Genomic DNA, 24,378 nt, shown 5'->3' on the forward strand with positions numbered 1-24,378 from the left:
TGTATTTTGTGTTTCTACTAGAACATGTTTACATGCTGTTATGTTAAAAAAAAAACTTTATTTTCCTCATACTGTCAGCCTGAATATGCCTGTATTTACCCTCTGACTGAAACGCTCCGTTTTAGCGCATTTTGACGGAATTGCAACAGAATTGCATTGACTGGCAACAGTTTGGGTCCGTGTGTACATCCTGTCAGCTGATGACATTCACATACACTGCAACCAGGAAATAAACTGGGACACATTTAGAATGTTTACGTTTAAAATTGTGTCAAGGGTCTAAATATTGTATATTTGTGACATCACGAATGGGCAGAAATCCTGACAGCTTGTTTCAAATGCAGAGTTTCTGAATACGGACTGTGTGTATTTCCCTATGGATTGAGTGTTTCGATACTTTCACAGTATTTATATAGGACTTAAACCTGCTTTATAATAAAAAAACATAAAAATCTCACTTTTTTTATAATATGGGACCTTTAAAGCAAACCAGTTAAGATGGTCATGGGGTCTAAATCACATACAAGGTTTATTAACACACTTACTGTATGCCAATCTTCTCCAGACCATCATCCTTGAGGTACCGCAGCCCGACACCTGTGATGTTTTGTGCTGGATGACAGAGAGATCAAACACAGTTGATGTTGCTTTAATGTCACAACCACAAACACATAGAGACAGAAGGTTAGCAGTAATAACAAGCAGCTCTCAGCTGACTGACCTAGCTTAATGCAGCTATGTATAGACCAACAATGTCTATTTAAGCAGAAAACAAACCTCTAAATGTATCTTCCCATTCTCCGAGACCTTCTGCTCGCAGGTATCGACACGTTTCCTCGACTCCCCATCGCGCGTAGTCCGAGTCCAGTAGTGGGACCGCGGACACTCTCTTGTCCGGCGTTTTGAAGCTGCCGTTAGGGATCAAAACGGACTCCGACGGTCTCTTTCGGTTCTCCATGTTGGTCTCACTAACAGGCGGTAATGTGTGTTAGTCAGAAGAGTAGAGACCCGCTAAATTACAGCCGGTAATGTTCCTCAATGTCGACGGAAAACAGCTGATTAGGCGGCTCTGCAGAGCGGTGAAAAACACCCGGGTTTTGTTTCTACACCGGAGTAAGTCAAGCTAAACCGAAACCAAGACAACGTTTCCGGTGACTGCTTTTCAAAATAAAAGTCAATCTATGTAGGTGAATGAATAAAACCAGGGTTGTAAACCAGGGAATGAAATTAGCACCTGCCACCTGCCAAATAACAGGATACATGTTGGCTGTGGCAGGTAAAACTTTCAGGTCACCTGTCACCCAGCGTCGGCGTTAGGGGTCGGTTCAAAAAGGTCACTGTGCCCCCTCAGCTGAATTCTCTCCTGACAAAAAACTAAACTGAAATAACAGCTAAGCTATAAGTAAAATTAACCTTTCTGTTGTCCTCAGGTGAAATTTGACCCATTTTCAAACTTCATTATATTATAAATATGGTTTTCTTTCATCTAACTGCCCCAAAATAACATGAATGAAAGTAATTCATAATTTCTGGGGGGGTTTTCTCAATCAAAAATTAGGTGTAATTTAATGTAAATGAGGTTTATTGACCATAAATTACAAAGAAAAAAACTTGTGATAATGAGTTGGAAAGCAGTTGGCTAAAAAGGTGTCATTATGTGTTGCCATTGAAAATGTTTTATATTATAATATTCATAATATTCTGACTAAACTTTGACATATACCAGTCTGTGATAATCCCTCAACATTGTGTTCCTCTGATACTAACTATAGTCAAAATAATTAATAATTTCTGCTTTTTTTATTCAAAGATTAGGTGTAATTTCATGGAAATAATGTTTATTAACCATAAATTACGAAAAGAAAAGTGTAAAACTTGTGAAAATGAGTTGGAATGAATTGGCTACAAAGGTGTAATAGAATTGGGTGATAATTTTGGTTGATAATTTATACCGTATATGCTTTATAAACCGTCAAACCAGACCAAAAGTTACGCGGTCGACAGGAAAACAACAGGAGGGTTAAGTCATTCAGTTTGGTAATGGAAGGACTTAACACTGCAATGCAAAATAAAGCACAAAACAGTGATAGTTTTGCATTTAGGAAACAACATGTTGGGTTTGATCACATTGTTTTCTATTGGAGTGTCCTAACTGGCTGAGAGCAACACGGCGCTGCACAGCGCGGCGTGACGTTTTGTCTGAACTTCTATCGGATACACGGTTCCTATTTTTTCCTGTCACTCATATTGAGAGGAACGGCTGATTAGTTTAGATAAAATGAGCCGAGAAAACCGGGTCAGTTGTCCTGGATGTAAATGAAAATATTAACTTGATTACTGACACTTTCAGCACAGGCATTGAAGCTCGCAGTTATATGTAATATAGTTCACTGGTGAAACTTTATTACGAGCTACCTGTCAAATATAACTGCCACCTCACTAATGGTTCAAATAAAACACGAACACAGCGCAAAGGTACAACTATGGAAACTCTGGGAAATATGAGCCGTCCCTACAATATTTCAGTAAGAAGCCTCGTTTTGATCCGCTCCGTTTGCGTGTTTTCTTTTTTTCTTTTAATCTAGCTCAATAGAAACAAATGAGAGAAAGTTGACCTACAAACCTGGTGCATTAAAGCACAATTAGGACCAAGAGAGTCAAAAGCATCCTGTGCTCCTCTCACATCTTACCTTTTCTACCTGTTTGGATTATTCTGTTCAGTATTGTGGAATAAAACAATGGACTAATGTTACACTACAGCAGGCTGAGCAGGGACAACAACTGGTGAGTGAAACATCCACATTTAGTCTTTATTAACTTAAATTATAGTTATGAAGAAATCAGTCAGACTGTTAGATTAATGTGTTGTTTAACTCCCTGTTTACTGTATCTCGGCACCCTCTTGTGTGCACATTTTGACCCTGGCACGAGCAAGACCCAGGGCGTGCCTGAGGAGTTATCTGTACACAACAGCATGTGTATGCGTGCGTGCGTGCGCGCCTGTGCGCATAAGTGGCAGTATGTATACACCTCTCTGTCAGTTTATTTCTTTCATGAAACATGATAATGTTAAACTTAATAAAGGCTATATGAGGTGAAAAAAAAATGCCCCTCCCCCTGTCAAAGCTGATTGCCCGTCTGCCCCTAACACTCTGGCGCTGACCCTGCTGTCACCATGGCAGGTGACCTGCCATTGGATAAAAGCCAGATTTTACAAAAGCATCTGTCCTGCAGTGATTTGACTTTTGAAAACTATAGAGCCAATGAAAATGTGGGACATCATGTGCTCTTCAAGGATAGGGCAAGTCAGTAGAAAACATTTTATTTGTATATTGTGCCTAAATTGTAGGTATTCCCCAACATGAAGGTGGAAATGTAAGAATAAAGTTCTGATGGGGAAATATAATACACAACCATTTATCTATTTAATTTAATGTGAACTTGTGATCTTGTCAAATTTTATTAATTTTACTGGAATCAGCCCAGACAAAATACCAAGTGTGAGTGAACTCCCTAAATTCCCAGAAAAAAAATATGACCTCAATGGTTACCCTGAATACAATGAACAATAAGGGAAAACAAGTTTCCAGTAAGTAATTTTCACAGCATCTACTACAATTCTTGCCAATAAAACTCATACAAAAGCACGTATAGAGGCTTTTAAGAGATACGTTTTGGTTGGGATTGCCTGTTTTTGCTCCATGTTGAAATAGATAACAGTAACAATGTATTAGTGGACAGTAAGTACCGGTATATTATTTGCTGTTTATAGACAACTTGACGCAGGTCGCTCCCCTTTGGCTGGTATGTGGAGGTTGGAGCCACATATAGTTTGTTGTTTGAGTGACATAGTGGAGCAAAAGAGGCCAGTGTGTTGACGCTGTTGTGATTACGTTCAGTGACAATGATGTAGGACATGCAGTGCCGGCGTTTTTAAAACTGTTTATTCCTATGGGCAATATGGACACAATCTTCATGATATAGGCCTATGTAATTGTATATTGTAATTAGAGCTGTCAAAGTTAAAACTTCAGTAGACAGAACGTATTTGGCATCATTGGGCAAAAAGCCCATAATAACCTTTCAGCATATTGTAATTCAGGTGTTCTGAGAGAAAACTAAACTTCTGCACCTCCTCATGGCTCTGTTTTCAGGCTTTAAATAATCTAGCCCGCGATGGGAGACTTTGACCAATCACAGGTCATTTCAGAGAGAGAGAGCGTTCCTATTGGTTGTGCTCCGGCTGGTGGGCGGTGCTTAGTATTTCCTCAACTGATCTGCTGGGTCACAAACTTTCTCATTTTACAGCTAAACAGTACACTACAAGATGTTTCTGAAAACACTTGAAGCGAGAAATAGTCATTACAGTAACAGAATATTGATTCATATTTGATCAACGCTGCCTAGTTTGACCGTTTGGTCGGAGTTTGCGAGCCATTGACAGCTGCTCAGAGATGGCAAGGCTCCAGCTCGACTCTGATTGGTTGTTTTCCTCCGGTCTGTGAAATCTTGCAGATGCCGTTAGGAGCACCGGAGGACACAGAGGCACATTATTTTTTTTGGATTACATGTCTCATGTAAGATATAGTGACTGTTTTATAAAAATAACTTTTTTTAATCAGAGTTGCTCAATCTCTACCCAATACAGCTTTAACGTGATAACGCATTAACATAAATTTGTTTTACCGCCACAAAGGTTAAGGCATTAGCATAATGGAGCTAAATTTCATAATAAAAGCATACAATACTAATATATAATCTTAGAGCCATGAGCAAATTGACTATATTAGATTTAGAGTAGAGCTGTCAAAGTTAACGCGATAATAACGTGTTCAGATATCACGTTCAACATAATGGTACAGAAGGACAAACCAAGAACATAATGCCTCCGTGCCGGCGACAGCTGTGACCAGAGGCATTTAAAACAGGATAAAATAAAATATGTCACCAATAAAATTACACTAATTACATCTTCATCATCCTGTATAGAAAAAAATCTTTGACATGATTGTAGTCGCCAGGTTCCTTCTGTTGGTGTTCATCTCTGATTTTGATCCAAGTTTATCACAAAACGTATGACAAAAAGATAATCCAGTAGTTGAGCATATGGTGCAGCAGAGCACATGTTTTATTGGATCACTACTGTGAAGCAACACTAAAGATTTGAGCAACAGTGTCATCCTGTGGCCATTTGGTGTCACTGGCCAAAAGTACCCATGTATAGTGTACAAAAAGTAAAGTAGAAGTAGTACTGTGTAAAAATTAGAATAGCCTAAGCCTACCTAAATCAATGCGGACAGTGTGTTTACAATGGGACAGAACCGTGAGAACTAGACATAAGAGTTTTCTTTGCAATGTTTCAGATGTATAATTTGTATAATAAATGCTTAAATTTACTTGAAATATGATGCAAAAAGGGTAAAATGTCCATTATTAACAGGCTATTGTTATTAAAATACATTACATTTATTACATTTCAGCAGTGTTCGGGAGCTACTTTGAAAGTGTAACTAGTAACCTTCCATACTTTTGAGGCCTACTGATAAATGGTACAGAATTACATGAAACAATTAAGGTTAAGTTTCAGTTTTACTCATCTTCCTCTGTCTCTACTGTGTGGGTGTGTGATGGTATGTGGTAGCTATTTTTTTTACCCTTGTCCGACTGGTTGGCCACACCTGCAGCAGCAGGTAAAGTTTTGTTTCGTTTTTATGCTCACATATCACAGCAAATTCACTAGAGTCAGAATTCTACACCGACCCGCGATGATTTATACGTGTAAGAAGTTACAAACAGTCCCTTTAAGTGTAATAAGTGAAAGAGTTTCAGGCAAAATTGTAAATGTTACCTACACTTTTGTTAATTGTTGCAGCTCCAATAAGGTAATATGCATGAATAGATGTCTTTATTGCTATTTATAGACGGATGTTGGAGAGTGTGCATGTGTGTCTGTATTGCACCAGGGTGATGCGTTTCTGCATACATCCTGTGCCTTGAATCACCTCATTATTTTGACAGAGCCCATACACATTTAAACAATTTGTTCACATAAGGTTTTTCTTTGACTTTGTTGAAATATTTAGTGAATACATCATCATCACAGCTGAAAAACAAGTGTATGATTTCATCTGGTGTTGGATGAATTAAGCTGCAGGAGGACACAAAACAAAGAGAAAAGAGTTTTATTTCAAATAGAGCAGACATTATCTGTTATCAACCCATCTCAATAGGAATACAGTTGAAAGGTTCTAATATCCTTTAGTAGGTTTCCCTTTATAGCCCCAGAACATAACAATCTAATACATTTTCACACAATTAACAAAACACAAAGATACACACAAAGTTTGTCAGTGACCTTTGACCTATGACCACCAAAATTCAATTCATCTCATCTTTGAGTCCAAGTCGATGCTTGAGCCAAATTTGAAGAAATTCCCTCCACGCGTTCCTGAGATATCACGTTCAACATAATGGTCCAGAAGGACAAACCCAAAACATAATGCCTTGGTGACCGCGACAGCCGTGACCGGAGGCATTTAAAACAGGATAGAATAAAATATGTCACCAATAAAAGACATTTAAATACAAATTTAAAAAAATGAACTGTGAATAATTAACAATACATGCAGTGAGCAAAGCACAGTAAAATAACCAAGTTGGAACCACAACAAACACCTAAACAACCACTAATCAAACATCACTCAAAGTTAAAAATAATATCTTATCAGATTACCACATTAATTCACACGACTAACATCAAAACCAAACACCTCTAAATATTTCAAATCCCTTAACCACAAATTAAATGTTCACTTTAACCTCAGTACATGTTGGTAGTGCTTTACAGCTTGCCCAGATCATAAGGAATAGACGAATCCAGCGACCGCTTTGTGTGTTCCGCGATCTAGCAGCGCCGCCATTACTGCGGTGGCAAGTCGTAGTGACTCTACTGTCTGCTAACCGTGTTAACCGGTGACTTTCAGCCAAATGTGTCCGTAGTTACATGTCATAACGTACGTAAATGGTCTCCGTAGATAATAAACATAGATGACTATGTATTTAAGATGGATTAAAGTCAAATTGAAGGCTTTTATGAGGATACAGCTGCCGTCACTACGAGCAACCATGGTGCATTTGGCTGAGAGTCACCAGTTAACAGTTAGCAGACACTTTATACTGGTTCTATTTGTGATGCCGGCTGATTAATGAGATTTACTTTGTGGTCATTAGGGTGCCCTAGTTAGAGCATTATATTTCACAATAACGCCACAGTTAGTCGATTGAGTTAATTTATTCTGTGGGACCACCGCAGCCCACTAACGTTAGCTACGCTAGCTAAGCAGTTTTAACTTAGCTGACGTTACTTGTTTCACCATGTCAGGTTAACGTTCTGAGAACTCAGGTTCTTCCCAAACTCCTAGACATCATCGTCAAAAGTAATGTTACATAGAAAGTAAAGGTAAAAGTAGGACAACTTCTTAGGACAACTTGCATTCAAACCTGTGCGTATTGTAGGGAGATTCTACCGCAGTAATGGCAACTTGGTTACTTTCAGTATTTCGCCAGATTCGTCTATACACAGACAATACACAATAAATGTGACCGACTATTGAATGATGATGATTGATTTATTCACAACAGAATTACACAATGACATGCTTTTGATACCCACAATGGCATTAAACAATGATTCAGTTTTAAATGTGACATATAAAGCTGCAGATGGAGAAGAGAGTCTAAAGTAAAGCTGATTAAACATGATCAAACTCAAACAAAGCTATGTGTATCTTGATGTCATGAGAGGTTGTGTCACAGAGGGGAGATACATTCCCTCCCGGTGGCTGCAGCAAGGACTACAACCCATCATGGCATCCACTCAAAGAACCTTGCAGAACCCATAGCCAGCAGGGCAATCAGGACACAGGTTACTGCCCCGCCAAATTGAATGAGCCGATTGACCCAGTGAGGGAGCTGTGGGGGAGGGGAACAGAGTAGGTGAAGTAGAGGAAAAGTTTGAGGTGCACAGAGAGAGAAGCCGGTCTTTTGTTGTGTTGCAGAGAAAAACCTTGAATGAGAGTTTTGTTAGAGTACGGTTTTGTTTCATTTACCGGCTGACTGTAAGAATTAAGTTGATCTGTTAGACTGAATACACAGAATCTAAGTTGGAAAGCAAAGCCTGTCTGTATTAATTTCCTGCACCCACACCTTTAAAGCTCCAAGAGAAAAGCTCCCGACCTCTCAAGACATCACAGTATAATATTTAACAGCTCTAAAAAAACAAAAAAGAGTATATGGCCGAATAATTTTCAATCATAATGAACCAGTTAGTATCAGGGAGTGTTTTTTCTCTTTTTTCAGTTTTTATCTCCATCTTCCAAGACTTCAGATAAATCGTTTTCTATATTTTCCCCAGGGGTGAGCTCCGGTGTTACTGCATCTCTTGCTCCTTGTAAAGAAAACAAAAGTGCGTTAGTATCATTAGTATCAGTAACGAGAGCAGTGCAGAGTGAGAGATGCAATTCGTCATTACTGAAGCAAGGACTAAACTGCACTGGAACTGAAATGATTAGTCGATCGACAGAAAATGAATCGGCATCTATTTTGATAAACAATTAATCATTCAAACATTGCCTCGATCCAGCTTCTCACTTGTGAGGATTTGCTCCTTTGTCTTATGTGACAGTGATGGACCATTGGTTGGATAAAACAAGCTATATGCCACCTTGGGCTTTAGTAAATTGTTACAGGCATTTTTTTTTCTATCTTCTTATATCCATAGATGTAATAGAAAATACAAAACTATATACTCGATTAATAGAGAAACTAATCATTAGCACCAGCCCTAGACTGCACTAACTCCAGATCCAAGATCAGAGAGCAGTTGAACTGCAATTGTATCCTGGAGCTCTGACAAGATGTGACATAAACAATCGCCCCATCCCTGCTACTACTGATACTCATATCCTAATACTCATAACATAATATATATGATATACTATCGCTGCCATTTAATAGAACCTCGCCACTAGTTTCTTTAACGCATTAACACAATCGATTTTTCGGTGGTTGTAACGGGCTCAGTTTTAAAGCTAGAGTGAAGATACTGGTATCATATCAAACTAGAAAACCTAATGAATCCACTGGTACCAACCAGTCATCCCAGCATATTTTTTTAATACTAAATGCAGTACCTGTGAGGGTTTCTGGACAATATTTGTCATTGTTTTGTGTTGTTAATTGATTTCCAATAATAAATATATACATACATTTGCATAAAGCAAACATATTTGCCCACTCCCATTGTAACTGGCCGCTAATTAGAACTTCAGAGATCAGACATTACTCCCTATTGCAATGTAACTGGTTTATATGTATTATTATTATCCATTTCCTTTTATAAGTATTTGTTTGTTGCTGGTTGTAGTTATTTATTTTATTAATTTGAATTGTGACAACTCAAACCTATGCAGTTTTCCTGTACTTTCCACAAGTTGACAGACACCCCCCTTGTTGTGTCAGTCATAGCCCATGCAGAAGGGACCAGGTCACCCCCTTTAATTTACGACCTGCCATATTTTGTTATTAACGTGGCGATTAGTGAACGCCAAAGGAAAACATGCCGCACGGAGGGAGAAACGCCAGTAAATCATGAGAAAAGGAAACGTCAGTGAATCGGGAGAAGAATGAGAGAAACTACCTGTAAATCTTTTGATGAACACCCTTGGTCAGCAGAATGAGGTACGTTGAGCCTCCTTGCTTTTGCTACAGGTCCAGTGGCGCTAGGGCGCCGCACCCCCTGAGCCAGACAGCCACACACAAAAAAAACATTACTACTACTACTACTACTAATAATAATAATAATAAATTATACAAATTGTCAATATTTGTGTGTTTAAAATATGAAATGAACCCAGTAATATGTGTAAAATATGATAGAAAAATCATCTGTGCAAAATATATGGTTTTCCTTCACGTCCCCTGACTCCCCTCTGGCTGTCTGTATGTCTGAAGTTCAGCTCTAGGGCGACGGAGAAATCGCCCACAGCAGGTGGGTCTGTGAAGCAGCTTTGCCAATAGCTGATTCAAGCTATGAATGTATAACATTAAATTTAGCCAATCAGCGTCCTCAAATCTAATAAGAGAGGGGCGATTATTTTATCGCCCCATGCAGGGCTAGACTGGGACAAAAAATCAGTCCTGGCATTTTAGCCCAGACCGGCACCATCCCCGGCCACTTGTGCTGTGTATACCACGCTTTGTTGAAGGCTCTGTTCGAGGAAATCCCTTCAAATGTGGTTGTTTTGCATACTTGCCAACCTTGAGACCTCAAAAATAAGGAGGATTTTTTGAGGTCTCAAAAAACGTCAAATAACCACTACACTCCTCCTTCATCTCTCTCCCTCTCCTCCTCACTGTGGCCGCCCGGCACAGAGCGATTGGGCCAGCCCAGTATCAATTAAGGAAAAGAAATGGGCCAATTTACCTGTTTTATGGGCCCAAAAAAAAAAAAAAAAAGACATACATCGGCCCAAAAGGACATCGGCCCATCGGGAAAATGCTCGGTATGCCAGATGGCCGGTCCAGCCCTGGCCCCAAGCAGTCAGCTACTGCTAAAGTCAGTACTGCTCTCTGCGGTCTCTACGGCCACCATTTTAACTATTACAATAGTGACCGTGACCACTACTCCAAAACCGAACCCTAACTCGGTAAAATCTCTCCTCCTGGAGCCGTTTGAGAGAAGAAATTTGACGGATAAACTACAGGTGAAGGAGATGGGCCCAGATCAACCCGACCTGGTAATAAAACAGCAGGCTAGTGAAAAAGGGAAGAAGTATATGCGAGGCTTTTGTCGTAGCTGCTACACCAGAAAGACCTGGCTAGCTGGATGCGGGCATGCTAATGCGTTATTTTGCTTTCTGTGCTTGCTCTTTAAAACGATCCAGCATGGACAACAACCCGAGTGAGGGATATGAAGCACCGGAAAAAGTAAGGAAACTGTCTCTCTGTCAAGCTGGCCATGCTAGGCTGAGTGAACATCGCACATCCAAATTGATTGGATGTGGCACAGCCCTACCTAGAACAATTTCTACCAGCCGCCACTGGTACAATCATAGGTGCGAGTTGATTGATTCATTCAAACATTTCTGTTTCATTTGTTTGCGTTGCATGTAGCGTCGCCAAATAATCAGCTGATTCTTTCTTTGTTTAAAGGTATTTTGGGTTTGCTACCTTACTGAAAGTTATTTGATGGGTGATGGTGATGAATCAGTGATTTCTTCAGTGTGATATCTGTTCAGATGATGTTCAGAACATCATTTTATTTGTATGTATTTATAGTTGTAATTTAATCACCTTTTGCACTGCTAATTGTATTATTCATATTTAATCATGTGAAACTGTAGATTGTGTTGGTGTCATTTGTATAAATAGTAAATGTATTTTCTTGTATATTTCCTATAGTTTCACGGTGCTACGGTGTTGGAAGTGTTTGGTACATTTTGCGACATCAGAACTGTGTCCATAGCAACGGCACGTAATAACAGACCGTAGAACGCCATGATTGACCAATCAGAATCGAATATTCAACAAAGCCTGCCTATCTATCTATCTATCTATCTATCTATCTATCTATCTATCTATCTATCTATCTATCTATCTCATATACACATACTATATTTAACAGCTTAGATATAAAATGATTACCAGAGGTTGTGGCCAGACGTTTGGCTCCCAATTGTTGTAGTGCTCCTTGGCTGCCTTCAGACTCTCGTCATCAGTCTTCCTGCAGTAAACCCTGATCAGCGTCTCAGAAAAGCACTTTGGGTAAAGCTTGGACTTCTGACAAGAATGACAGCAGCAAAAATTTTAGAATAATGACATAACTGAGGTTGCCTTACGAAGAAATACACACAAGCTATTGCAACAAAAGAGTAACATTAAAACTGTTATTTAGTTCTGACCTGGCTTTCCGGGATCTTGAATGCTTTGTTAGGTTCTTCCTTTTTGTAGAAACGCATCTTATCGATGGGGTTCTTCTCTTTCATCCCATAGTCCATAGTAATGACCTAAAGAGAAGGGTGAGAGAGAAGCCTTTTTTTATATTCTCAAGTAAATGATGCCACAACAGAGGTAGGCAACATCTTACAAATAATCAAACAAGTTAAGTACAAATAATTGAACTAAAACTCACCAGAACTTCAAAATCCTCTGGTGTCAGCCCATCCTCCACAGGGAGGGCCAATTCCTCTTTCCAACGGGGAATCATGTCCTTTAGCTGGGAGAGAGGAGAAAAAGATAACACACAGTAAGAACACGCCCACATTAAGCAGTTACATTTTAAAAACACACAATCAACATCTTTGTTTCTCAGTTTTTGTTCTCTGTCCACACTAAAACAGTGTTTTTCTCCAGAGAGTATAATCGTAATATAGATATTTTACTATGTTTGGGGAAAACAAAGCTTTTGCAAAAAAAAGATGTAAGCCTGCCCAGTTGTCAGGTGGCTGTGTGGCAGTAAAATTAAGAAAAAGTTTCTGTTGCCTCTAAGTTTCTTTGTGATCTCTCTTTTTAAATGTCTATATAACTGGTCACACACCACAGGTGTTGTTGTTAACCAGTATTCAAGCTGAATTTGTCAGATAACATCGCAATCATAAAATAAGGATTTTCAGCACTGCAGCTTGGGAATAATGTTAACATGTAAATAGACTGCACTGACAAAGAAGTTTACTATTCACACACTCACACATTAATGGCATCAAAGCTGCTGCAGGCGCTGGCCTAACCATCAGGAACAACATGGGACACTTTGACATATGGACAGGAGGAGCCGAGGATCGAACACCCAACCCCGCTCTACTCTATCTCCTCCACAGCTGCTCTATAAATCACTACAGAATACTCGTTCCATTGACGACAGTAACAAAAATATGTAAATGGCACCACAAAGACATTACTGCACACCTTGGTTAAGCTTGGGTGAGGCTTTTGTTTCACCCAGACACCTAAAGTTCTTTCGAGAAATGATATTCTGCAGAACTTACTTATTCAGCCATACAAAGACACAAACACACACACCTGGGTGACACTCATGTTTTCATCTGCCTTGGTTTGGCCCAGAAACTTATAGAGGCGTCGACGGATGATGTTTTCTAGAATCTCCCTCGCCTCTTTCAGCTCGTCGTCGGAAGAGTTGAGGATTTGTTCAAACACACTATCTACAGGACAAACAGAGAAACATAGTGGAAGACAGATAAGTTAGAACAAACCAAAGAAAACACTACTACATCATTGATAATATTACACAAATAAATAATTGACACCCTAAACTGAGAGGCATAACTCACAAAATTAAGCAAAATGTGACAGAATTATTTCTACTTCATTAAATTGTTCTTAAAAAGTGTAGTTTTTTCTAAGGCTGTCAAAGTTAACACGATAACGCAAATTTGTTTTAACGCCACTAATTTCTTTAACCCATTAACTATAACTTAACGCTAATTGTATCAGCTAATAACTAATGCTATTTGATCTTTCGGAGCTTGTAGCGGGCTCAGTTTTGTGAAGATACTGGTATCTTATGAAACTAGAAAAACTAAGGAATCCATCCATTTGTACCAAACAGGTCATACTAGCTTGTCGCGAAGGAGGTTAAATAATGCTGCAAACTTGCGCTAATGTTTGGCGAGGCAAAACTGTCATGGCCAAAGGGGTCCCTTGACTTTGACTTCAAGATATGTGGACGAAAATGGGTTCTATGGGTACCCACGAGTCTCCTCTTTACAGACATGCCCACTTTATGATGATCACGTGCAGGATGGGGCAAGTCATAGTCAAGTCAACACACTGTGACACTGACAGCTGTTGTTTCCTGTTGGGCTGCAGTTTGCCATGTTATGATTTGAGCATAATTTTTTTTTTTTTTTTTAACTTTGGTATTTATTTCGCATTTTCAGCCCTGGGCTGAACATCATGATAATCTATACAGAATTCAACAACCAATACAACACTTAGTAGTTGTCAGGAGGGGTAACAGTTGTCAGGGGCAGTTAAACATGTATATATTCTCCAACAACACATGCTTCATGTAAATTATCCATTTTTCCCAGTTCTTGTCGAAGCTATTGCTTTTAATTTTAGTTGGTACATCAGTTTTTCCATTGAAAAGCTATCATGGACAATCTCAAACCAGTGATCTTTCCCCGGAGGTTCCGCTTTATACCAGTTTCTTGTTAGCTTTTTCGCTGGCTATAAGCAGAATTTTTGCCAGATATCTATCTGCTCCATGCACAACCTCCTCAATGTTCCCTAGGTACTGAGCATACATTTTTTATGCTAAATACAGTACCTGTGAGGGTTTCTGTACAGTATTTGTCATTGTTTTGTGTTGTTAATTGATTTCCAATAATAAATATATACATACATTTGCATAAAGCAGGCATATTTGTTGATAAGAGTATTAAATACTTAACAAATTTCCCTTTAAGGTTCATTTTGAACAGATCAAAAATGTGATTAATTTGCGATTAACTCTGGACAATCATTGGATTAATCGCGATCAAATAATTGAATCAATTGACAGCCCTAATTTGTTCATTTTTATGATTACTATGAAACTACTACTACTACTATAACATTCATTTTATATAAACATGCTTGATAAAAGCTAGCTTAATCTCGAATGTATATTATCACTCATTACATCTTTGTAATTTACAGGACTGGTTGCCATTCATCATTTAATATGTGCATTATCAAAAACAGATGCTTTCAAAATTTCAATTGACCATTTGTTCAACCCAATAGTCCAATCGTAACTAAGCAACCGTAACCAGGCACGGCAAGTTTAGGATTTCTCCCCATGCTGAAGCGATGTGCATGGGGCATTAAAGGGCGAGAGATTACTCGGCATCTAGAGTTTGGAGGGTTGTGTCTTTATTTAGCCTTTACAAAACCAAAATCACAAGTGCAAAAGTCAACTCCCAGTCAATCTCGTTACCCCAGAAAACACACTGGTTAGTTAATATCCTAAAATCTTTTTTTTTATCTGTGATGTTTGAAGTAAAAACGTACTATTTGAAAATACAAACAATAATGCCTAAACCTAATCCCTGTCTTACAAATCCAAGTATGTAGCAACAGGATTATGTTATGATCTTCCATTTTTAGGTTTTCTGGTTGTCCGTCCGTCTGTACATTCGTCCAGTCCATTCTCGTGGACGTGATATCTCAGGAACACCTGGAGGGAATTTCTTCAACTTTGGGACAAACATCCACTTGGTATCAAGGATGAAATGATTACATTTTGTTGGTCAAAGGTCACTGTGACCTCACAAAACACATTTTTGGCCATAACTCAAGAATTCATATGCTAATTATGACAATTTTACACAAATGTCTAATAGGATAAAATGACATTTTGGACAGGCATGGATGTAAACTGCAACTTGACAGGTTGGTGGAGGCATACAACCTTGAGGCGTTGATTCTAGTTCCTTATCATACTTAACTAGCTCTACACTGCAACACAGGAACAATGCTGTTTCTTTGTTTCTATGTCTTCTACATGGATCATAGTGGGGATTCTGACTTTTTAGAGCGGCGTGAATGAGAGTCCGTAAAGACGATCTTTATTGAGCTCATGGGTCAGAAAAACAATTCATCCATGTGTTCATATTAGTTTATGAATAGTGGTGAGCGAGCTAGCTAAGCTGTTATTGTTGTAACTAAATTGCTAAAGTGTACAAGTAAAGCTGGCTTTATGGTTGACTAATGGCTTACGCTTTGATTTATAGTTCCTCAGATCCTCACTAATGCTTTAATATGCTAGCAGTGCGGCGACTGTTAGACACTGTTACGTCAACTGCTAGACCTCAATAGTTGATCTCCTTGCGTGCAGGTAAGTAACTGAGCCATCCAGTACCGAAAATCCTTAGAATAATTCAGAAAATTATCAGTTGTTTATATCATTGTTTATATAAAAAACTAAAACAGCAAAAAAAAAAAGCAAACAAAACACGGTTGATAATACTGATGTTTAGACAGTTCAGCATATTTTAAAAGACAGACATGAAGTTTTTGTTAAACATGGTACAGATGGTGGTTCATGTATCCTGCCCACTCCTCCCTGTGTCTTAATGTTAAAACACAAGCTCACAGCACACGGTGGTTTCTACTGACCTGTCAGCTTGGTGTAGGCCACCATGTTATCTATGGCTGTGGAGAGAGTGAACATCCTCCCCCCTGAGCCTTTAATCTTGATGTACTTGTCTGCTTTTAAAAAGGCCTCTGTGATCCTGGATACAACATATTATCACTTTTATGCATACCATACAAGAGACTGAATTATAAGCAAATGAAATAAGCTACAGCAGACAAAGGTAAATGCTGTTGCAGTACCAACTAGGGAAGGGAGGTTACTCACATAGTCTCTATGATCTTGTTCACTCTGTGCTGGTAGGCTCTTCTGTGGAGACAGTGCCTTGTGTGGAACATTTCATACAGATTGTCCACCTCCTGTTAAAAGAATTATCTGTATGTTACAACTAATCATGTAAATGCAGGGTACATATGGAAGTAAATACGAGTCATTAATATAATACATTCTCACACATTCAAGTTTGTGAATGTGTAATAATGTTTTGCAGCTGCAAAAATATTTTGTGCGAGGTGGGATGTTGCCTATTCATAGATCGGAGCCTGCATGTCCCAGAGGAAGTTCTGGCTTTTCAGAAGGTTAATGTTTTGGTATAGAGCTGATTAGATCCGCTCAAGTAGCAGAATTTAATTACAGTAAGTAACCAGTATCATGTTCAATTTCTCATGTTTATATCAACCGAAATTTCATGAAAGTCTTTTCAGAATCAAAGTGGTAGTAGGTAGTATATTTTTTGGCATCATTGGGCAAAAATTCCATTATAACTTTTCAGCATATTGTTATTCAAGTGATCTGAGCGATAACTAGACTTCTGCACCTCCTCATGGCTCTGTTTTCAGGCTTTAAAAAATCTAGCCTGTGACGGGAGACTTTGACCAATCACAGGTCATTTCATTGAGAGAGCGTTCCTATTGGCTGTGCTCCGGTCATGTGACCGGTACTTGGCATAACTTCACCTGATTTTACAATGGCGGCAGCGTCACAAACTTTCTTATTTTACAGCTAAACCATGCACTACAAGATGATTCTGAAAACATCTGAGGCGAGAAATAGGCATTAACGTAACATAATATTGATCCATATTTGATCAGCGCGGCCGAGTTTGACCGTTAGGTCGGAGTTCGCGAGTGATTGACGGCCGGCTCTCATGGACAGCAGCTGGACAGCGGACCTCAGATCAGCTCTGACTGCTTGTTTTCCTCCGGTAAGTGAAATCTTGCAGATGCCGTTAGGAACACCGGAGGACACAGAGGCACATGATTTTTTTCAGGTTACCTGTTTCATGTGCTACTGTCGGGATATAGTGACTGTTTTATAAAAATATTTTTTTTTATCATATTTGCTCCAATCTCGCCTACTTCAGCTTTAAGCGAGTTACGGTCGATTTTGTGGAGAAGTCTGCATCTGTCGATACACATTGTATTTGTTTACTAGCGGATCTTGACTGCTTCAATATAGTGGACACGGAGACGCATAGGCGCGAAATACAGCAGCGGCCAATGAAGTTTCTATATCCATGCTGATTGGCTAGTCAGCTCAGGCGTAAAAACAGAGTCAAAATTCTTGCTTGTAGCTTGTAATTTCAGGGTTGAATACACAGAAAGGAAATTTGTGTGTCCATCTCTCAGACTTTGTGAAACCTCACTGTTGAAAATATTCCTGCACACATTTTAATTACAAATACACAAAATATTTCTACATAATATACTTTTTACACATGCAAATGCATATCTGAGTAGTGAGTGTGGACTGGTAGCTGGAGAGGTGCCAGTTGCCTCTTGGGCACTGCCGAGCCCTTGAGCAAGGCACCAAACTCCCAACTGCTTGGGGCGCCTTTCACGGGCAGTCCCCGGCCCTCGCTCTGACATCTCTCCATTAATGCATGTGTATAGGTCCTGTTTGTGCATGTGTGTATGTATTTCTGGCCTGTGTATAATGTGTAAAAAATACCAACAGAGGGGAAAAACTGAATTTCTCCTCAGGGGATCAATGAAGTATGCCTTCTTCTTTCTTCCTCTTCTTCATGTTTTTTTTTTGTTTTCACAAAATCACACATTCAGATACATGCATGAATTTGTTTTGACATGCACACAAAAGGTGATGTACATTGTACATTTACTACCACAACTTTACTGTTTCTTCTCCGATCCGATTGCTAACACCTCTCTGAGCACAGCCACTGTCACTCTCTCTCTCTTGCTCGACCACACACTCACTACGCATTGAGCTATTAAAGGAGCTATGCTACTCATGTAACACAAGTCATCATTCTCAGTTGTACTGTATGATTTTTTTCTCCAAGATGCAAGAATGTCCTTTTGCCTTTCAACGCTCAATTTTTCGAGCACTGGCCTGATCGAGCAGCTGGCTGATTGTATTTACTGGCCCCGGATCATCAGGCAACCCTTATTGTTAGACCCTGAAAAGTATTGCTATTTTAAAAGCTGATCAAAAAAGAAGACGTAGTAAAGTCGGCACCTTGTCTCTAGTGCAGATGTGCATCTGCCCGTCCACCTTACACACCCTGGCAAACTTTATGAAGCGGTCATGGTCAAAGTTGTTCTGGATGCCCAGGTAGTGGGAGTCCCTGAGAAGAGACAGAGTGAAGAAATGTGTTAAGAAAATGGGCTTATTACGAAAAATTAAGCAAGTCACCCGGGAGAATGCTGCATATTGTTGAAATAATCCGGAGAATATTGTGATTGTTCAGGGGAAATAATACATCGGTGCTCATCACTCTGCATCAAATAGTTAATTGTATAGTAGCTGTTCAACAAGCCCCACCTGGCGAAGTAGTCAAACTTGTCCACATCAACTTTATTGTATTCGTTGGCCACGATTTCATAGAGGAAGGACTTATCTTCTCCACGGCCTTTACCTGGCCACTGTGGAGATGACAGCACAACAGTGGCATTAGACATTGGCTGCTGTAGCAATGATGATGATACTGATTTCACACAATTCACACAGGCTGTATTAAAATGGCAGTAGGCAGTATATTTTTGGCATCATTGGGCAAAAATTCCATAATAACCTTTCAGCTTATTGTTATTCAAGTGATCTGAGCGATAACTAGACTTCTGCACCTCCTCATGGCTCTGATTTCAGGCTTTAGAAAATCTAGCCCGTTACGGGAGACTTTAACCAATCACAGGTCATTTCAGAGAGAGAGCATTCCTATTGGCTATGCTCCGGTCATGTGACCGGTACTAGCAGTTCTTCAAGCCATCTCAACCTGATCTCAACATGGCTGCAGGGTCACAAACTTTCTCATTTTACAGCTAAACTGTGCACTACAAGATGATTCTGAACACATTTGAGGCGAGAAATAGGCGTTAACGGAACATATTGATTCATATTTGATCAGCGCTGCCTAGTTTGACCGTTTGGTCGGAGTTCGCGAGTGATTGACAGCTTGCTCTCATGGACAGCAGCTGGACAGCAGATCTCAGGTCAGCTCTGACTGCTTGTTTTTCTCCGGTCTATGAAATCTTGCAGATGCAGTAAGGAGCACCGGAGGACACAGAGGCACATGATTTTTTTCAGGTTACCTGTTTCAAGGATATAGTGACCGTTTTATAAAAATAACTTTTTTTAATCATATTTGCTCCAATCTGCCTACTTCAGCTTTAATGTCCAATACCTCCTGGCCTTCAGCTCTAGGCAATCCTGCAATCATCTCTTTGATGAAGTCAATGTCATTGGACACCTTCAGGCCATTCTTCTCCGTCTCGACCTCCAGGCCATACTTCTTCATCTCGACCTCCAGGCCATTACTTTTCACCATGTGGTCAAACATCTCTTTAGAGGCTTTCTCATGCTGTAAGATACACCGAATCAATAATATATTAATACAAGAATTTAAAATGAAAAAACAATGCCTCACTGCTCAAGTAGAAAGAGCCCATCTCTACAGGATAAACAGAATGTGAATGCTTGTCTTATGTCTCACATTTGCTAGACGACAGGTCTGTGGCCATAACTTACATGCCGACTGGGTGCCTTGTAGTGCATACGGCCTGCTTCTCCCTGCTCCCCCTAATCCAGATCTTTAACCTCTTCATCTCTACTACTCTCCCCATACATTAAGAGTGACCCACAGGATGTTGGTGTGTGTCAAAGGGGTCCCTTTACCTCTGACTTCAAGATACTGTATGTGAATGAAAATGGGTTCTATGGGTACCCACGAGTCTCTCCTTTACAGACATGCCCACTTTATGTTAATCACATACAGTTTGAGGCAAATCAAAAAGCAAAAAATGGGTTATAATAATCATCTGCTTATAGTGATCAATTTGACCCAGACAGACATGATCACTATAAATCACAGTATTATTTTGCAATATGAACGCTACATATCCAGGATAATTCACGCACCTGTGAGTAAAGCATACAAACAAGAAACTTTGCACTTACCTGATATGTAGATGTCAGCACAACAATTATAACAATGATTATAACAACTAGCACTGGGTAGTCATATGAATCGCTTGCTTCATCAGTAAAGCAAGCGATGCTGATCACGGATTAAGTATTATCATTCGCTGAAGGTAAAACAGTCCTGCAACTTCACATAAGTGTTGCACAGTAACGTTACAGCAAATAGGGCTATCAATCAACAGCGAATATTCAAAGCTTGGAGGAGCACACAAACTCTCGGTTAGTAGGCAGCAGAGACTTGTGTCATTAAAGCAGCTCCTGGTTGTGTTTTTTATACATGCTTCATTTTTGTGGTTGGTTATTATGTCACACATTACAGACAACAGAAAAAATAATTTCTTACCGTCCACTTTTCCGTTTTGTCACCTGGTGGACGTGTCATGGGGATGAACATCTGATCAAACAGATGGGAAAAGGGCCCATGTCCTAAATATGGAGAAATATATATATAAGTTAACCTAATGATGATTGTGTGTAAAGTGAACTAATGTAAACGGTGAAGTGAGCTATTTGTAGATCTAGTATATCTTAGCAGGCCTGTTTTGTTTGTTTGCTGTTAATGTAAATTCAACACTCCCTCCTGTTTATTTGTTGTTTTGATGAACTTGGGATGAGGTACATTTTCACAGCATTATTTTCATCAATACAACAATATACCAGTAGTCGTGCCATACTCAGCTCTGCCCACTATAGAGGAAACCATTGAGTGTCTATTTTGTTAGTAGTGATCGAGTGAAGGAGGGAGTCAGTTTTTGTGTATGCAACGACTGCAACACTATAAATGCCTTCCAGGAGAGACTGTCTGAAAATGTGCGCTGTTATTGTGTATTTAAATGATTATTGCACTTATAAATATTTAATATTTCACATTAAAGGCCCTCCCAGTAGGTCAAAGGGCATAATCTTTCAACTTTCCTGCATGTTAAGCATCAAATCTGAATGATCTGTTGAGTTTTAACTGGTAGTAGCTCACAGCTAACAGTAGTTAAACATACATTGTGCATTTTTATGTGAACATACGAATCATTGCACAACCCTTAAAACCTACTACATGTCATAGTGAAAAGGTGTGTATCACTCACCCAAGTCATGGCAAAGACCAGCAATCTGCACACGAAGGATGTCCTCTTTAGTGATTTTGAGTTCCGGCTGCCTTGTTTGCAGAGCTTTTGCAAGTTCTCCTGCTAAGTGTGCCACCCTTTACAGCACATACAGCACACAACAACAACAACAAAAACACATTACACAATTACCACACAACTATCCTTCTGCAAAACTGGAAATATGAACTTTTATTATATCTATACTACGGTATGCAGTGTGTTTACTTTGGTTTTATTGATTTTGTTAGGTGATTTACGACAAACCAGTCTTTGCTGAATTTCGGTAGTGATTACCTTAAAACATAAACTATTTGATAACATATGGACATACCCAATTGAGTGTTCAAAGCGGTTGTGGGATGCTCCAGGGTACACAAAGTAGGCCCCTCCAAGCTGCTTGATGTATCGTAGTCTCTGGAACTGAGGTGTGTCAATCATTTTGATGAGAAGTGGGGGTAACTCCACCGAGCCATGGATGGGATCATTAAACACCTAGCAGAAGATAGAACCAAAACACAGTTCAATTATGACCCAAAAGAGTACCAGTAAAACCAGCTCCAGTTCTCCTGAGGGCTGTGTGAGTTAGCTAGAGGATAGAAATATGAAAATGTTTGGGCCCAGTGAGCCCAAACACGAAGCCAAAGCTTCAAAGGAATGGCTTAAAACACGCGGACAGGATCATTGAGCACCTGGTAAAACAAACATTGGACACACCTATTTATCTCAAAAGGAGTACCAGTAAAAAAAAAACGCTCCCAGTTCTCCTGGTTAGTGAACTAGTTTTTCTTCATTTCATACTGCAATCTGTCTCACCTTCATTTTCCATACCTCCCACGTCTCATCATCTTTTGCTATAGACTGGCCACGAACTCAACAATAGACAGTAAACATACATAATCTGGACTTTGGGGTTGTGTAGGATATTTCACTAACCCTGGCATCTTCCACACTCCTTTGTTGTTTATTCTACAAGCTCTGCAGCTTTCCTCTGTTTAGTCTCCCTTATCTCTCCAGCCCTGAAAATGTAGTGTGATGTTCGATTAAACATAATATATTTGTTTATATCTTTTTTATGGCAGTAAAGGTGTCAATTTTATAAAGATGCTCCGAGATGGCTGGCAACATGCTTTCCTGAGAGCTTGGGCTTGAGACAATCCATCAAATAGAATCACAGAAGTGTTTTGACAAGGACTTGAAATGATCATGGACTCCTTCAACAAAAGACTAGATGGGGTCTTAAAGGAGCTATGTGACCTCAGATCAAGTCTACAATACACCCAAAAGGATGTGGATGAGTTAAAATCACTTTCTGACAACTTGTCAGTTCAATGTAAAAAGCTGAATGACATCAAAACAGTTGGCTCAAGTCTTAACAACATGAATGGCAAAGCTGATTACTTGGAAAATCAGCCTTGTCGTAACTATTTGATCTTTGAAGGAATTCCGGAGACTGGCCATGAGAAGTGGTCTGACTCTGAAGAAAAGATCAGAAAAGTCATCTCTGAAAAGCTGAAACTTGGCCATAAGCTTATAAAACTAAAGCATGCCCACCGCTCTGGCAAACCACCTGGCCAAGGAGGAAAACCAAGACCTATAGTGGTTAAGTTCCTCAGATTTAAAGACAGGCTTGCTGTACTGGAGAAAGCGAAATTCCTCAAAGGCACAAACATTTTTGTTAATGAAGACTACTCTGAATCTGTTCGAGAGAAACGCAAGGAATTGATCCCAGCGATGAAAGATGCCAGAAAAAGAGGGGACATTGCTCATCTGAGATATGATAAACTGATTACTCATCATCCCTCTAAAACACCTAAGGAATAAGGAAGTGATTCCCCTTCAGTTTAGATTGAAGGCAAGAAACCATTTCCACACACTTTTTTGTCTTAAACAGTTACCTACAATTATTACATGAGTCAGGAAAACAATTGTACAAAATGCCATTCCTTATATGTGAAATGTGTTTTACTGTTCTTTTAGACACCGATCAGCCAAAACATTAGGACAGCATGGGCACCCTGACCGTCTGCGGCTACGCAGCCCCATACACAACAAACTGCGATGCACTGTGTGTTCTGACACCTTTCAATCGTAACCAGCATTAACTTTTCAGCAATTTGTATAGTAGCTCTTCTATTGGATTGGACAACACGGGCCAGCCTTCACTCCCCACGTGCATCAATGAGCCTCGGGTCTGACCCTGTCGCCGGTTCACCAGTTTTCCTTCCTTGGACCACTTTTGGTAGGTCCTGACCACTGCAGACTGGGAACATCCAGCAAGAGCTGCAGTTCTGGAGATTCTCTGACCCAGTCGTCTAGCCATCACATTTTGGCCCTTGTCAAAGTCGCTCACATCCTTACGCTTGCCATGTTATGGCTGATCGGTGGTATGTGTGAAACAAATAAACATAAACACAAACATATTTATATATTAAACATGATATGTATTACCTTGCTTTTGTTCTGCTCCATTGACAATGTCTTCCTTCGCGTTTTGTTGCTGTCAGAGCCTGTATCTGTGTCTATAGGTACACGGATAAAAATACCTGGCTTTAATGTACCACGCCTATCAGATTTGTCCCTGCCCACAGAGTGAAAATATTTAGGGAGTGATTAGATGACAATAACATTTCACAGCAATGGCTGTGTAGCTTCCAGCTTCCAGTCATTAGTAATGTTTCC

The 24,378-nt window shown here is 39.6% G+C and overlaps 2 protein-coding genes across 7 annotated transcripts in view; both read right to left on the bottom strand.

The window, feature by feature from the left end:
- Positions 1-1,151, bottom strand: part of LOC119489725 (deoxynucleoside triphosphate triphosphohydrolase SAMHD1-like) — a 25,558-nt gene extending 24,407 nt beyond the window's left edge. The window contains exons 1-2 of one of the 2 annotated variants that reach the window (XM_037772501.1): positions 778-1,151; positions 546-612 (exon numbers count right to left, since the gene is read on the bottom strand). In XM_037772501.1, coding sequence (XP_037628429.1) covers positions 546-612; positions 778-958 — 248 coding nt within the window. In that variant the 5' untranslated portion in view covers positions 959-1,151. The remainder of the gene's footprint in view (positions 1-545; positions 613-777) is intronic. The other variant, XM_037772500.1, reaches the window with a different exon arrangement.
- Positions 1,152-6,166: 5,015 nt separating this feature from the next.
- On the bottom strand, positions 6,167-24,242 carry LOC119489727 (deoxynucleoside triphosphate triphosphohydrolase SAMHD1-like). Of its 5 annotated transcripts, none has more exons than XM_037772505.1 (15): positions 24,148-24,242; positions 22,031-22,191; positions 21,679-21,794; positions 20,940-21,022; positions 19,800-19,976; positions 18,941-19,041; positions 18,635-18,743; positions 16,424-16,515; positions 16,176-16,295; positions 13,078-13,213; positions 12,191-12,268; positions 11,961-12,065; positions 11,704-11,838; positions 9,698-9,796; positions 6,167-8,446 (listed from the first exon to the last, which is right to left on the bottom strand). In XM_037772505.1, the coding sequence occupies exons 1-15, from the start codon at positions 24,166-24,168 to the stop codon at positions 8,429-8,431; spliced, it is 1,551 nt and encodes a 516-aa protein (XP_037628433.1). In that variant the 5' UTR covers positions 24,169-24,242; the 3' UTR covers positions 6,167-8,428. The 5 variants fall into 5 exon arrangements, with proteins under 5 accessions (XP_037628433.1, XP_037628432.1, XP_037628434.1 ...); XM_037772504.1 differs by having other exon boundaries at positions 12,191-12,274; XM_037772506.1 differs by lacking the exon at positions 9,698-9,796 and having other exon boundaries at positions 6,167-7,971; positions 12,191-12,274.
- Positions 24,243-24,378: the final 136 nt, after the last annotated feature.

Source organism: Sebastes umbrosus, chromosome 6 (assembly GCF_015220745.1).
Source record: "Sebastes umbrosus isolate fSebUmb1 chromosome 6, fSebUmb1.pri, whole genome shotgun sequence".
In the NCBI taxonomy this organism is placed as follows: domain Eukaryota; kingdom Metazoa; phylum Chordata; class Actinopteri; order Perciformes; family Sebastidae; genus Sebastes; species Sebastes umbrosus.

Coding starts and splice junctions, on each gene's coding strand:
- LOC119489727 (XM_037772504.1), bottom strand. CDS start 24,168: ATGGAGCAGAACAAAAGCAAG. Junction 16,516..18,634: donor ACATCTGCACTAGAGACAAG/GTGCCGACTTTA, acceptor TTCTTTTAACAG/GAGGTGGACAATCTGTATGA. Junction 16,296..16,423: donor AACAAGATCATAGAGACTAT/GTGAGTAACCTC, acceptor TGTTGTATCCAG/GATCACAGAGGCCTTTTTAA.